Below are 15823 nucleotides of genomic sequence, written 5' to 3' on the forward strand. Positions count from 1 at the left end.
ATTTGCATGCCAAAAAATGAAAAAGTTAAATTCCAACTGCATTTGAAAGATAATACTAATTTAGAACTTCCCTAAATGAGGTGGGGCTTGAAAATGTCTTCAAGTGGGAAAATAACGACTAGTTGTCAAATCGACTTTAGGGCTATAGAGCCCAAAAGTAATAGTCTTGATTTTCAGACAATTGTACCGAATGGTCATACCTTTTATGCTACGCAAAGATTCAATCAGTTTAATCTTGGCCATCACAAGAAGTGGGTTATTGATGTAGACAAATGCTCATGTACCCTTTACAACTCTTTTTATGTATGTTATTACCAAAGAAGGAAAAAAGCCAGTCAGTCACTCAATAGTGTCTGACAGTGAAGTCTAGCAAGTAAACGGGTTTCCTTGCATAATTTGAATATGAGGATACTGCTAACGTTTAAATTTCACAGATAGGACATAATTCCTGCAAAGTTCTACAGAATTTGGGGTTGGCTGCAAAAGGGACATAGTACATTTAAGAGGGATATGTGTCCAATCTTCTTTTCAACTCCTGTATTAAGACCATTTCCATTATGTGTGCCCCTCATTGCGATTACATCACATATTTTATTGTCACTAGCTATGTGATAGCAATAGCATAAGTATTCTAGTTTGGTTTTGTATTGCTTATGATAATCATGTAATGTCAGAATCATATTTCAACAAAAGAACTGGATCTCAAGTAAAAGGGAAAGATGGGTTATAAAATTGAAAAGTAAAGTAATATGACAAAGAAGTTATCCTGTGAATATGCATATATTATGACAATTTTCTATGACTTGAAAACATCCAATTTTAGAAAGGTTAATATTCAAATTGAAATGTTCATAATCCGTACATTCAGTTATTTTCCCATCTTAAATTTATATACAGCTTGCATAATAACATGACATGTTTTTTTTTTGAGAATTTAATTTCTAGATTCTGTCTCCCATAGTTTGAACTAATGGATGTGTGGAATTTATTTTGCCGCTTTGATTTTTTGAGGCGTTTTTTTTAATTTTTTTTATTTCATCAGCTCGAGATTGCAAAATAGCCCGCTATTTCTGATTTGGGTAATAATCTCAAAGTTACTAATCGCGTCCTCATCAGCTCGATGATTCTTGAACTCAACCTTGAAACTTGAAACTTGAGCTCAAGATATTTTGCTCAGCGTTCGCGCATAGTGCGAGTCTTCGGGCTGGACAAAAAGCGGGATATTTTGCAAGCTCGAGCTGATGAAAACAGGCCTAGTAAGAGAGAAGTGCCAGTAATTAAGAGGCATTGATCAAACAACCACAATGACTTCCAAGTAGCCTAGTTTTCGGATGAGAGCTGAGAGCAAGAAGGCGTGTGTATCCTGCATCCTTCTGCTTCTCAAGCTGTGGGCTTGTTTTCTCTGAAGTACATTCAGATTCTATTCAATATTTTTGTATTCTTTTGAGCGGTCTCCCTAGGAGAGAAGATGTTTGTATTTTGAATGTTTGTTTTCTTACCATCACGTGTCTATCAATCTCATCAGTCTAGTTTATAAATAGACAGGAATAAGAGAACTATTATGATTAATAATTATTGATTATATGTACATCTCTGTATGCATTGTAAGTATGTAAATTGAATGATTGGATTAGAAATAAAACGTCTTAAAAACCCCAACTCCCCCCCCCCCCCCCCCAAAAAAAAAAAAAAAAAAAAAAATTATGATGTAGTAATATATCCCGGATATGATCATTACTATGATGACAATTGTTATTCTTCTTGTTCTATTTTTTATCATCATACTATTATAATTATTATTATAATCATTGTTTTGATAGTTATATTATCGTTATCATTATTATTATTATGATTATTATTAGTATTGTTCTTATTCCTTGTACACCCTAATTGATGGTATAGGTCTATCAAAGTGATTGAACAATATCAACAGATTATTTCTTTTATTAGGGCGAGATACGAAAGGGTATGTGCATTGATATATGATTTTACAAGATCTTTTAATAGTCATCTTTCTACAAGTCATGGTCTACCTACTTCTTACAAATCGTGTAGTATAGATAAGAGACAAAGAAAGAGAAAAAATCAAACTAAGATATGTATAATTAGTAACATTCAAACGTTTATTGCTCCTTCCATAAATATTTTAACAAGATATCTTTACAAATCATACCATATAATATTCCACTATTAGATCCCATCATAAGCTACTAATACAAATCATACCATATAATATTCCACTATTAGATCCCATCATAAGCTACTAATACAAATCATACCATATAATATTCCACTATTAGATCCCATCATAAGCTACTAATACAAATCATACCATATAATATTCCACTATTAGATCCCATCATAAGCTACTAATACAAATCATACCATATAATATTCCACTATTATATCCCATCATAAGCTACTAATACAAGGTGATATTTACAAAACAAGTACTGTGATATAAAGCCAACATGGTTTGAGAGTATTCTATTTGGTCCAATCATTTAAAACTAGTCTACTAAATACTTGGCTTTGAATTTATGGATTTGAACTTGCAGCAAGCAGTGCAGGAAGTAATCTGAATGGTTAGGCTTTTTGTATCTCACTACAGAATTCCCTAAGACCCACCCACTTAGGTTGATATTACTCTTCAATTCTTCATTTCTTGATGAACTAAGCCACTAAAACGATATCAATGAATGTAGTACAATTATTTTAATATTTGCTGTACAAAGTATTAATGATGAATGAAGAACCCTCATAAAGAAGTATGATCATCTTGTTATATAATAAACATTCTGTTTTTTTCTTGAACAAGAAAACAGGCATTTGCACTATGTATATATTATAAACGTAGGTAATGTTGTTTTTGAAAGGGTAATACATTTGACTACAAAAGGCTTTTTATGACGATAATTAGTAATCCCATTTTCAGAACGAACAAATTACAAACAAATTAAATTATCAAGAAGCAACTTGAAGAAAAGACCAGTCTTACCGAGGCAATCTATATGCAGGCATCGTATTCCCTACTAAGTACATGCTCACAAAACCATGGTTATCTTACAAGGTCCCCCTATAACATATGACAAATTTTAATCATGTTGAAACAAGATTCAGGCATAGACCTATAAAGATGCATGCATTAAAGTAAATGCATTATACTAAACAACTTGATATTATTAGTACAAAAAAGAAGTATCATTTGTAGAAAAGAAGATAAAAAGTATGTGTAGGTAGATCAGTAAAGTTTCAGTGAGTGGAAGACAGTCATTGGAAGATGAATTCAAACATTGCTAGATTGGAAGCTCTTCTTGGTACTGCATATATTGCCAATTCTTAAAGTCTCATACACCCCTAACGATACATGTATTACACCAAATTATTTAATGATTTACAGCTTAAACTTTCTTTATAAACACATTTTGCACAAAACACAGATTACAGATAATTCATTGTTAGAAGATCATGACAGGGTCCAAACATAATACACTTGTAAGTGAATTTAAAGTGAATTTAAAGTGAATTAAAAGCTATAATTACTACCTTCTACCAAAGCTTTAATTTGTTTAATATACTAGCAAGTTAAAAAAATACTTCCAAAATAAAGCAGGCTAAACCCTGGCTGAAAGTGATACTTGCATTCAAAAGACAGGGAATACAGGTAAATAAAAACAAGTCAATATATGAGAACATGCATGTTTGAATACATTTCTGTGGTAGGTGATAATGGGGGCTTAATGTTTGCAAATAAAATGTGTCAACTTTAATAATCTAGATGGCTTTATAAGGCACACCTTCAGCTTTCAGTTAAATAATAACTTATGCACACAAGCATGAGTGTGTGTTCAGACTCTAGTCTAGTACTCACTACACACTTAAAAATAGGCTAGTTTCTATTCAAGACTAGCAAAGTTCATTTTATTACAAATATAGTATCACTGGAAACATGTCAGAATAAAGGTAGACATTCTATATGACAGACTGGACTGAATAACCAATACCAATGTTTTAGCCACTCTGTAATATGCCATTCCATGATCTTCTTTCAAGTTTATGTTGCTTCATAATTTCTGAGCTCATCATACTGATTGTGTAACATGCTGGTATATCAATCATAAAACTGATGGTATAATTATATTCTTATTTCCATTTACTTCCCAGCTACATCATAATCCAAGACTACATCCTAAATGTGTATGTCCTACTTTCAAACCCTTTGCCTACTGGTGCTGAGCGGTCCATGTATTAAGCCTATGGAAGTTAGAAAATTCAGTAATCAAGACGTTAAGTTCAATTATAAAATTGTCTTGTCCATTTGACCTCCTTTCCATATCATAATCAAGTATCAAATGTCAACAGCATGGAGAGCTGCTGGTAGGCGTACAGCATGAATACACTCCAACGTTCTAACATAACCTGGCTTCATTCACAGATAACAACTTCATAAATAAAATTGAGTCATTTCTTTTCAAAAAGACATTAATCAATCTTATAAATTGTGATGACCTGTTTTACATACATATCAATCAAATCAAGTACAAAAACATCACTTGTTCTTACCATTACTTTCTCTCCAACCCGTTACTTTTAATGGTCTCTCAGACTGTTTGCTCAAGTTTATATCTCAGCAACAAAATGAGTGAGAAGAAATGTATGATAGTACCAGTACTAGATCTTTATTGTATTATAGGAGAAAATTATGTAATCACAAGAGATCAAAATAAGAGGAGTGTTTAATAAAAACAGTCCCAAAATAGATATTTAGAACACTTGATTCATGCTCTAAACAGTGATATAACTTGACCATTAAATCTGGGTAGAGCAACATGTGATTGAAAATGCCTTGTGTTTTGTCACATTATGTGTGTGACACCAATACGATAGTTAATGCATTCATTGTATGTGTTCGAATCAAAGCTGTATTTCAAATCAATATGAACAAATAACAACATTGTAACTGTATGAACTTAGCATCGTACAGTCATTTCAATAATAATAATAATAATATGGATATTTATATAGCGCCGGTATCCGCCAGAAAATAAAATAATATAAAATAGAAAATAAAATAAAATAGGATACGAACAATGCATACGTCAATAAAGCAAAATTATCTTTAAAATTCTAGATAATGTTAATATTAAAAGGTAGCATTCCCAGCATAGAGAAATTAGTACTACACACCAATCAATCTTAATAGTATAGACTAGATAATGGGGGTATACTTGATCATCTCATCAGCAAACATGTAAAGGTATTAATCAGTTACAAGATCGGAAGAAGATAAAAAGATTATTTGCTGAGAGGAAGGAGTTCCGTGACATCGTTGGTCCCATGCTTTATGATTCCAGTAGTGCATGCCATCGGCAGACCTGATGACCCTTAGATTCTCTCATCTCATTCCAATGGCCGATCTCTTCTTCACTACTGTTACTAAGACCCATTGAGAACCAACCAATGGTTTCCTTACGCTTCATTCCTTTCTTGTTGAACACAGTGAAGAGCAGGGTCATCTCAGGAAGTTGGAACTGGGCAACCTGTTCAAAGAGAGGAGATGCAAACTTATATTTTTAGGCCACAAGTGGTATAAACCCTTCATTCAAATATCATGTCTGTAATAACAAATGACTGCATACAGTTTTTGGTGGTTAGTGTCCACAAATATCATCAACGAATGAGTAAAGCATGAAGCTTGAAAGAGTGATACATACGTGAGTATATGTTCATCAGTGAAAAAAATACACCGCGCTCGGGGCGAATTAGCTCCTGAAATGCCTAAAAGACCCCCCAAAAATCAGAAAAGAGCCCCTGTATATTTGCATAGAGTTCAATGCAAAACAAATTTTAGAATGGTATTTTCAGGCAGGCAAGCTTGAAAAGTAGCCCCTGAAAAATAAATATTAATTTTTTCCCTGATGTTCATTAACTTGGCACAAACAAAGCCCTCACCTTGGACCTTCATATCAGTATGTATAGTAATTCGGGTTTACACAACAAGGAAAGCTCTGAACAAGTTGTGTGGTACCCTTACAAGTAAGATATTTCAATTAAGCTTTTCATAATCATTATTCAATTCCAGGTCATTGAGATTAGAATATACTTTTTTTGGTGGACAGTTGCTAAAATCGATTTTGATTTATCATTATTGATTTACCAATTCCGTGTCAAATCACCCCAAAAATCTGAACATTTTCGGCCCACCAAATTTTGAGATTTTTGGCAAAAATGGCTATATGCCTACCTTTGAACCCTTGTTATCTCAAAAAGTAACGGGTCAATCTTCACAAAATTGGTATTGTTGGAAAGGGAATTCAATAATAATTCAGGCCTCTGAGTTGATTCTAGGACAATTACCCCCAGAAAATTATCCCCAGAAAAAATACCCCTTAAGGACAATTGCCCCCTCAGAAAATTAACCCTGTTAACCCTTTAGGCCAAAGTACCCCAAAAATGTACCAATCTTCAAAAGCATGGCAGATCTGGAATCCTCATGGAATTCCCTTTCCAACAATACCAATTTTCTGAAGATTGACCCATTAGTTCCTGAGATACAAGGGTTCAAAGGTAGGCAGCCACACCCATTTTGCCAAAAATCTCACAATTTGGTGGGCCGTATCTCCCAAACCCCTCACCCAATTGACCTAAAATTTGAGATTTGGTGCTGCGAGATCACATAAAAATGGTTGGGTTAAAACCATTGGGTGATTTGACATGAAATGATCTTTCCTCCCTATTCACAATTTCTAGTTACATTCCTAGAGCAAGGCCCTTTATTCTTACAGAAGAAGAACTTTACCTGGAAGAAGAAAGTCTCCTTGAATGTTGGGCTAGACTGCCCTCTCCTGACGGATGTCTTGCTCTTGGAGATCTCAAAGCCACTAGATGACATCAGAGCAACCTTTGCGTAGGAATCTGTCAGTCAATCACACAAATCATACCAGACTTACATACAACATGAATGGGAGAAACATTATAAGGGATATGATTGATGGAACTGAGTGAGAAAATCAACTGTCCAATAGTTTTCACCCTTAATTAGGAAGTTCCTGTAAATATGTACATGGTGTATGTGTATCCTTTAATAATGAATGCAAAATTACCGCTGTCAGTACCCTTGTGGGGGTGATTAAATGTTTAATAATAATAATAATAATAATAATAATAATAGCCTAATAGTCCACTCCAAATTTTATTAAACCGAAACGGAAATTCTTTTTGCCCAATTGATCGTGAGCCCGGCAGCCACTGAGCAGCGCCAGATCGACGTTGCTCTATCCCTTATTGTTGAATGCCAAACAAGGTAGCAACAACTCCCATCTTTTAACGTCTTTTGGTATGACGCGGCCGGGGTTCGAACCCACGACCTCCCGGTTGTGAGGCGGACGCTCTACTGACTGAGCCAACACTCCGGTATGTTTAGTTTAGTATGTCATTCTGAAACCATCCACATTTGGTGTACCAAGTATGTAACACACTGGTGAGAAGCCATCATATCACCCCTTTTTGTTGCTTTCCCATTGAAGCAAATCCCAACAAGACTTTTCTCTTTTAAGAGCTTCCTACCTGGTGCTCTGCCAGCAGCTCTCTGCTTGAAGTGACTTCCCTTGATGACCTCTACATCCAGTCTACCGGTGGTAGCATTGTAAGCTAGACCAATCAAGATCTCAGGCACACTGCCCTGACTCATTGACTGCAAGGAGGATGAACTGTTCGAATCAGATAGGTCTGATGTACTGGAGTATGGAGAGGAGCCATTCTTACTCTGGACATTGAGAGATGGATAAAAAGTAAAGATATTAAAGAAATAGGTTTGCCGCTCTACACAATATATTTGCTACCTTCAATTTTTTTTTTTTTTTTTAGTTCAAGTCTACAAATATAACATCTACAGCTGTATAAACCAACATGTTACCATGGATATGTTCAGTATTTAAAAAGTTCTCACAGTGCTCTACAACTAGAAATTGGATTATCTGGCCACCATGCTAGAAAGGACAAGTAGTTCAGGTCAAACGATCTTGCTTTGCATCATCAGCTTTCTACACTTTTAGTCAGTAGCATGCAAACATGCCTATTCATCGCTAAAGTTTTATCCCTAGCACTTACAATTGAACAAAATCAATACAGGTAAGTTGTTTAGGGTAATGTTTTTTCATCTGCTTAGAACTAACAATAACAATTCAGGCCTATACACTAACAATAGAGTTCACGACCACCAGGCATCTCCAAGTCAATGGGAAGATTAGTCCATTGTTAAGGGCAGCAGAGGAAGAAGCAAGACCAGAAGCAGCTTATTCAATCCATAACAAATACACTTTCTTTAAGCAGTCATAGAATGTCTGACATAACAGCAGATGAACAATAGCTATCCCCAATCTTTACTTCACTGATCTTGATGCAATAGACAGTGAGATATTGTGTGATGTGAAGAACAACTTGGCTGGAGGAAGCACACATAGGTGGATGAAAGCTTGCATACTTAATGTTAAGGCTGCAGACAAAACGCATATTGTAACTTTGTTTCTACTTAAACACTTGAGCTAGGTATAGAAAGATAGCTTTGGAATTTATCTGGTCTTTTCTAAATATCCAAGTTGGAAAATAAGACATACAGATTTGACAATTTCCAAAAGGTGAAGGTTCAACTAAATAGAAGATTATGTAAAATATAATTATACATGTATTCATGTAGATTATGACACCATACAATATCCATTTATTTTCACTCAAATGATACACAGGTTGTTCGGTTACCAAACCAGTGCAATCTGTAGAAAATGCCTTGAAAGGCGGACCCTAAAATAAAGTGCCACAGAAGATTTCAGTGTGCTGTTAGAATAACTAACAACTGATTCAACAAAAAAAGAAAAGGATGGATAATATGATTCATATGTGATCTGATTTGGTCTTTTTGTTCCAGGAAATGGGTATTAGACTGACTGATCATACTGGGAAATCTCCAGACAGGATAAAATGAACTACTCGGGGGTGATAGTGAGCACTAAAAAAAAACCCACGCCCCCCTTGAGTAAAAAACAAAAAAGAGGATTCGGGGGGGGGGGGGGGTGGGGATAATCGCATCTTACAACTTTCCCCCCCTTTTGAGTAAGAAAAATTGGAAAATAATTGGTCAGAAAAAAAAAAAATATTGGGTAAAAAATTGGGAAACCGATTTAAATCAGGTTTTTATCAGGCTGGACTTCTATACATTGATTACTTACAACATCACTGCGAGGGTCGATTCTGACTTTGATGATTTGTTTGTTAGCGATGTTGAGCGATGAGAACTTGATAATACTCTCTCCAATGAGCTTCTCTTTCCTCATCCTCTCACATCCATACAGTCTGCATCTCAGAGCAGTGCTTACTACCTCATGAGGGAAGATACGAGAGAACCTGAAGAGCTCCTTGAAGAGCGGCTCTTTGGACTCTCTAATGTGGGTCTTAGCCCTCTGACGTTTGCTTGGAAGCAGCAGTAGACGCAGTCTAAAGCTGGAAGCTCCACCTTCATCCTTGGTAGGCAGGTTATGGCACTTGATGATGGTTACATTCATACGTCTAGCCTCACCATTGTATTGAAAGGCTAGCTCCAGGTCACCAATAGAAGGCCCAGCATCGGACGGTGGCAGCTGTTGAATCATATGACAGGTTCAAACAATATTAAAAAATCTTGCATTGTGAATACGGTTAATCATTTAAATAATAAAAGGTTTTAAAATAGGAATGTTGATTTACCAGTATTTTCATAAGCACTTGAAATGCACTTAAAATCTATTTAATTACCATATTTTAAATAACAATATGGTATTACCAGGCCCTAGCCTAGTTAAACTCAAAGTGCTCAAGCATTCAAGGGTTTACAAATGATGCATGGCATGAGATCATTATACGATCTATCCGCACTTGTATAATGATCGTATAATGAACGGATGAGAAAATGCATATTCATTTATACTACAAAACTCCTAGATGCTTAAATGTTATTTGATGTAAAAAGAATTTGTTCAAAATTGTTTCGTGACAGTATGGCTGACAAAAAAGCTTGTTGTCCTGGTTACTGTTTTTAAACAATAGAGCCCGCATGCTCACTGCGCGTATATAGGCATACATGTTTGAGGTTCAGAAATCCTAAATATAAGATCTCTATGTGCATGCCTCATACCCAGGCTGTGTATTAGAAAATAGTTGGATAGTACTGGAAACTATTTCACACTTTTGCTTGAAAGACGTGGGAAAGTCTCAGTAAATCAATCACACATGACCGGGCATGACCAATCATTTGATTAGGATCTAGGAGTGAGTTGTATAATACCAGTTATCTTCACCTGGGTGAAGAGTGGCAATTGAAGATAAACTTTGTTTCAAAGAGATTCAAACCCTGAACCATTAGATCAATAGTCCAGTGTGACTAATCCACTAGACCATGATAACACCTATCCTGTTCATGACGCTCAAACTCTGTCAGAGAATAAAGGTGGGGTTTGTATTTGTTCTCCTACAATTGTCTGAATAACTGATATTGCTGGATCAAGAAAGTATCTTACCTCCACTACGAGATCATCATCATCATCTGATCCAACGAGAGGTAAGTCATCTACAAACTCAGATTCTACTGGATAATCATGACCTTCCTGATCCAGTGATATATCACCCTGCTCTACATCGTCTGTTCTCACACCTTCAAAGAAAAAGTTTTAATTTTTTTTTATCAATACATCTATATACGTTAAACATCACAAGCATTACCGGTAATCATAATCATAGAATCTACTTTTCTTGATATACACAATTTAGAATTTCTGAACCCAATGTTTTCTTCTGTGAACGAGAAGGGTACTTACGGTATATATTTTGGCACAGAGCTTACATCTCTCTGGCTCTCAACGAAATTGGAGGAGATTCATTCATTTTTTTAGTGAATAAAATGCTCTGCACAATAAGAAGTATAACAAGCAAGAAGCACTAAAGGTTTCTTTTTGATGGACGCATTTAAAGACATTAATGTAAGAATAGTGCATACATCCTATTGGTTACAGGCTTACCAATGAAATATTTCACCAGACTTTATTGGTAAGATTTATGCAGATTGAGATTTAAAAAAACATCTCTCCCAATCACAAAAGATCAACTGTCATATATCAGGAGAAGGATATTTGCTTTTTTTGCTTGCTTCAAAGGAAAAAGGGTAAATTAAAACATATAAATGACCTTGAAAATGCTTAATATATTTGTATTCCTCAAATATTTATGGTCTATTGACATAATGCTTCAATGAAGTTCCATAGAAAACGATAGGAGACCCAAGGGAAAGGCAGGTGTTCACAAAGAGAGAGAGAGAGAGAGAGAGAGAGAGAGAGAGAGAGAGAGAGAGAGCCACAGAGAACTTAGCACTCTCTATTTGATTGGTTTCTGTGGAATGAATATTATTTATCCATAATTGAAAATAGGTAAAGGGTTAAATGTAAGTAGATGACCTAAAATAGTATGGCACTTCGCAAGACCTCAAAAATTTTGTCAGTATTCTGCATCAGGTGGAAATATACGAGTATAAATGTTATATATTCCACACAAAATTTAAATTCATTTACATGTACCCACTGAAATGATGGTATTGCTGTGCTGCTAGAAGCATACAAAGCAACTCTATAATACACAGAACCTTCATGAATATAATTGAATTGGTTAAACATCCTTCACAGCCTTTCATTGATTTGTTTTTTAAATAAAATATTTCAACCAAATTAAATTACAAATATAGTCTCATAGATACGTGTAATATATCACCAAGCATGTATGCAAAATTGCATTAAAAACAATTAACCCAAAGGTAAAATTGCTTTTTGCCATATTTCATAATATTTTTTTCAATTATTTTTTTAGTAAAATTCATGTCACACATTGCGCAATCTTCCAAGGCCTTGAAGCAGCATTTTTCTTGGAAAAAGAAGAAGAACTTATTCCAAAAGTCCAAACTGGTAGATTTTGTGCCATGCATAGGGAAGAAACTGTTGAGTCCAAACTGTAGATTTTGTGCCATGCATAGGGAAGAAACTGTTGAGACATTGATCTAATGTTGGTTTTGTTGGTGCATCTGGGTTGTAACTATTGACAAGCTATTACTGTATATCTATTCTTTACCAGGCAAGCTCCCATGTTGTTGTCAAAACCCTAAAAGACATACCAGTACATGAAAGTTGAATGAAATAATCTTATGCACTAAGTCTGCATATAACTCCTAATAAAAGACTGTAGTGAATAAACTACAGTCAAAAGTGAAGAGTTTGGTCTAAGGCTCTAAGCATGAATGTCAAGAAAACTAAGTTACTGATTTTTAGTAGAACAGAGAATAAGCCTAGAATATGTTTGAAACTTGATGGACATATTGTTGAACAATTCAGTAATTACATCTACTTAGGACAAAATATCACAGATGATGCCAGATGCGAAGCAGAAAATGAAAGAATAGAAATTGCTCGGAATAAATTTCTGGCAATGAAAGGATTATTCACAAATAGAAAGGTGGAATTTGCGCTTAGGTTGAGACTTGTAAACTGTTATGTATGGTCTGTCCTATTGTATGGAGCAGAAACATGGGCAATAAACAAGGCCATGGAAAATAGAATAACATCTTTTGAAATGTGGATCTACAGAAGAATGATGAAAATATCCTGGAAACAAATAAAAAGAGAGTAGGATTAGTTAAGGAGAGAAAAATCAAATACTTTGGTCATGTTAAAAGGCACCAAAACCTCTTAAAGGATGTATTGGAAGGAAGAGTGGAAGGAAGTAGACCCAGAATCAACTGGGAAGAGAATATCAAGAACTGGAGTGGACTAAAACTGCAAGAGTGCACCAGAATCAACCTCTGAACGGGGAGAAGATACTTAGATAGATAGAATAAACTGAACAGTTCATTAGTCTGCCGTTTGTAAATACAATATATTATTCTGTGTAATTTTTTTTAATTGCTTGTAAAATGTGAACAATTCAGTTATTGGCTGCTAATCATATCTTGGATTATACATTTACATGTACAATGAATACATAACAGTACATACAGAATTGTAAAAATCCTTATATGCCAACCATGACCATCCAAATCCTCTTGTTCAGATTTAAATGGCAGTTTGGCTCCCAATCAACAAATCAAGCCTTTATACCTTATGATATCTAGTATGCTGTGTGCAGGCTCAACTAAACCCTCCCTCTTCTGAGTATCATCTTATAAAATAAATCTCCTTGTGAATGAGCAATTTGAATGAAAAGACTCAAAGAAGAGACCCTAGGTATGCACTGGACAAAGACATTCAAATTACCTTGTGAAATATATTTGGGCAAGAGTGATCATTGTGAACACTGTAGTAATGGTACTGGCAATTAAGTCCTGATGAAAGGACAACTCTTTTAGAATTCAGCAAGGGATTAAAGCGATTAGGTAACTTTGGCACCGATTCCTGGATTTAGCTCATGCTGCAACAATCGCCTGTCTGATTATCAAAATATTTATGATTGGAAATTGAAAATTAAATTTTGTGTTTTCCTGACAGTTTTGATAACACTACAGTCTATTGGGGAAAACAAGGATTATAAAACCGGTCAATCAAAGGTTTTTTTTTTTTTTTTTGAGGCACTTCTTGATGATTTTGAGCGCAATTTTTGTAGGGCTTTAATATTAAACCATATCACAGACACTGATAACACGTAGGGCTGTGCATCTCAGATTTAACATTGTTAAACGATGCCTTTAAAGCACAATATGGCCTAGATGTGCAGTTGAACTTGGACATTACACTGCATTTTATACAAAAAGTATATTATGCAGTTCTCAAACAATTTTTGAAAGTTTTTATTTTGACAGGACTTCATATTTTTATCATCTCCCACTGTCTTCTCAAGGCATTCACTTAAAGGCCCACTGCACTACTTGTAGCTACTTGCGCCCTCTATACAACAACAATGCCTAATCGGTGACCATTGGTCCCCCATGATCCTCTTTTTCTTATGTTAACTGAGAGCCGAGTTGATGAGATAACCACCTGTTCAGTGACCTTGCAGGGCGGTCTAATCCCTCCTGTAAACTGTGGCAGATAAGCTTTAACCGGTGTGTTGGCTCAGTCAGTAGAGCGTCCACCTCACAACCAAGAGGTCCTGGATTCGAACCCCGGCCGTGTCATACCAAAAGACGTTAAAAGATGGGAGTTGCTGCTACCTTGTTTGGCATTCAACAATAAGGAATAGAGCAACGTCGATCTGGCACTGCTCAGTGGCTGCCGGGCTCACGATCAATTGGGCAAAAAGATTTCCATTTTTCGGTTTAATAAAATTTGGAGTGGACTTTAAAAGATTATCATTATTATTATTATTACGATCCTACCTGTTCCATTGACTTGAGATTCATTGATACTTACTCTCCAAAATAACAGACTCTGATTTACTATTGGCTATCGATGCAACATCGGATTCATTAACACTCTGAGCTATGCTAGGGTCTGAGTAATGTCCTTCATCTTCACCAAGATCCTCATCAGGATCTTTGACTTCAGTTGGTTCTCTCACTGATCTAGGGGCAAAACCTATCAGGGAAGAAAACCCTGGGCAAAACTTCAGGCATACTAGACAAGTCATTGTTCAAATCAACTGTCTTCCAGACAGGATTTTAGGAAATATAATCTCAGTTTTACGCAAAATTACTCTACTTAATTGTGATCCAGATCAGAAGAGATGCAGAAGTCAACAGGAGCTTAGTACCTTGTCATACAACATAAATACTTGGTAACTTTATCAATGGCTTCAAGCATGTGTACAAAAATACTGAACATTTAAGTTAAGGCAATCTCCTGAAACTGAAGAATACTTGGATAAAATGAAGTTTTCTTTGTGGGAAAGACACAATAAGAGATGTCACTGAGAAGTGTCTCCTCAACTCAAATCCTTTGAACATCACAAATATTCCGGTCTTAGAATCCACATGTTCTGAGATCCGTGGGTGAAAGAGAAATGTCTTCACTAATTCTCTACCTCAGGTAAAGTATTTGAGCAAACAAAACAAATGTAGAATCTAACAAATGTAGATGAGATCAGAATGGAACTGGGTTGGGTACAGTAGATGTTTGATTCCGTAAACCAGCGAAATTTCAGAGGTACAAAGTCCATATATTCCTGTCTTTTTCAATGAATACAGACTTGTTGATGTTTCTTTCCATCAAACCAGGGCAGAAGAGAACAGTATACCAGTGTGGTTACATACTGCTGCTTGATATGCAATCACTTGCTAAAATGTCAACTCTGTCCTATCAGCTAGCACATCAAAATGAAAAATACTGGTAGTCACAGGAAGTATAAGAAGTACATGCAGGTGTAATGACCCACAGCTAACACCTTAACGACTCCCCCTCTAGTACACTTTAGCTCACAATATAAGAGAGCAAAATCTACACTGGGTTTACATATTTGTGTCTATACAGGCACATGTAGATGCTTGGATAGTTCAGACTGAAAAGGGTACAGTCCAGTGAATAATATGAACAGAAGCATTGCAAATACCTCAATGGATGGCCCTGAGTTTTTGTACAATGTATTTCACATATATCAGAAAAAGGGGCCAGAGCTAAGAATGTTCTGTACAAACACTTTAAATACCGGTAGTGAGAAGGTATTGATGATGTTGCTCTAATCATGCATGGACAATACTGTTCTTGGAATAATAGGTTAAGCCTATATTCCACTTTCTGTTCAGACTCGTATTTACCAAAGTGGGCTAGCCCCACCTATAGTATGGGGTTAGCTGGCCCTGCAAAATAGCAGGGCTAACTCCTGCTAA

General features: G+C 35.6%; 1 protein-coding gene across 4 annotated transcripts in view; it reads right to left on the reverse strand.

Moving 5' to 3' along the window:
* Nucleotides 1-2857: 2857 nt before the first annotated feature.
* LOC577619 (synaptotagmin-14) overlaps nt 2858-15823 on the reverse strand; it is a 29122-nt gene continuing 16156 nt past the window's right edge. For 2 of the 4 annotated variants that reach the window (XM_011666122.2, XM_011666126.2), the window contains exons 2-6: nt 10548-10681; nt 9225-9635; nt 7567-7765; nt 6800-6915; nt 2858-5540 (exon numbers count right to left, since the gene is read on the reverse strand). In XM_011666122.2, coding sequence (XP_011664424.1) covers nt 5343-5540; nt 6800-6915; nt 7567-7765; nt 9225-9635; nt 10548-10681 — 1058 coding nt within the window. In that variant the 3' untranslated portion in view covers nt 2858-5342. Of the gene's footprint in view, nt 5541-6799; nt 6916-7566; nt 7766-9224; nt 9636-10547; nt 10682-14411; nt 15438-15823 lie in introns of those variants that run through there. The other 2 variants (XM_011666124.2, XM_030999506.1) reach the window with 2 other exon arrangements.

The sequence above is a fragment of the Strongylocentrotus purpuratus genome, unplaced genomic scaffold, assembly GCF_000002235.5.
Source record: "Strongylocentrotus purpuratus isolate Spur 01 unplaced genomic scaffold, Spur_5.0 spur5_scaffold_5, whole genome shotgun sequence".
Taxonomy (NCBI): domain Eukaryota; kingdom Metazoa; phylum Echinodermata; class Echinoidea; order Camarodonta; family Strongylocentrotidae; genus Strongylocentrotus; species Strongylocentrotus purpuratus.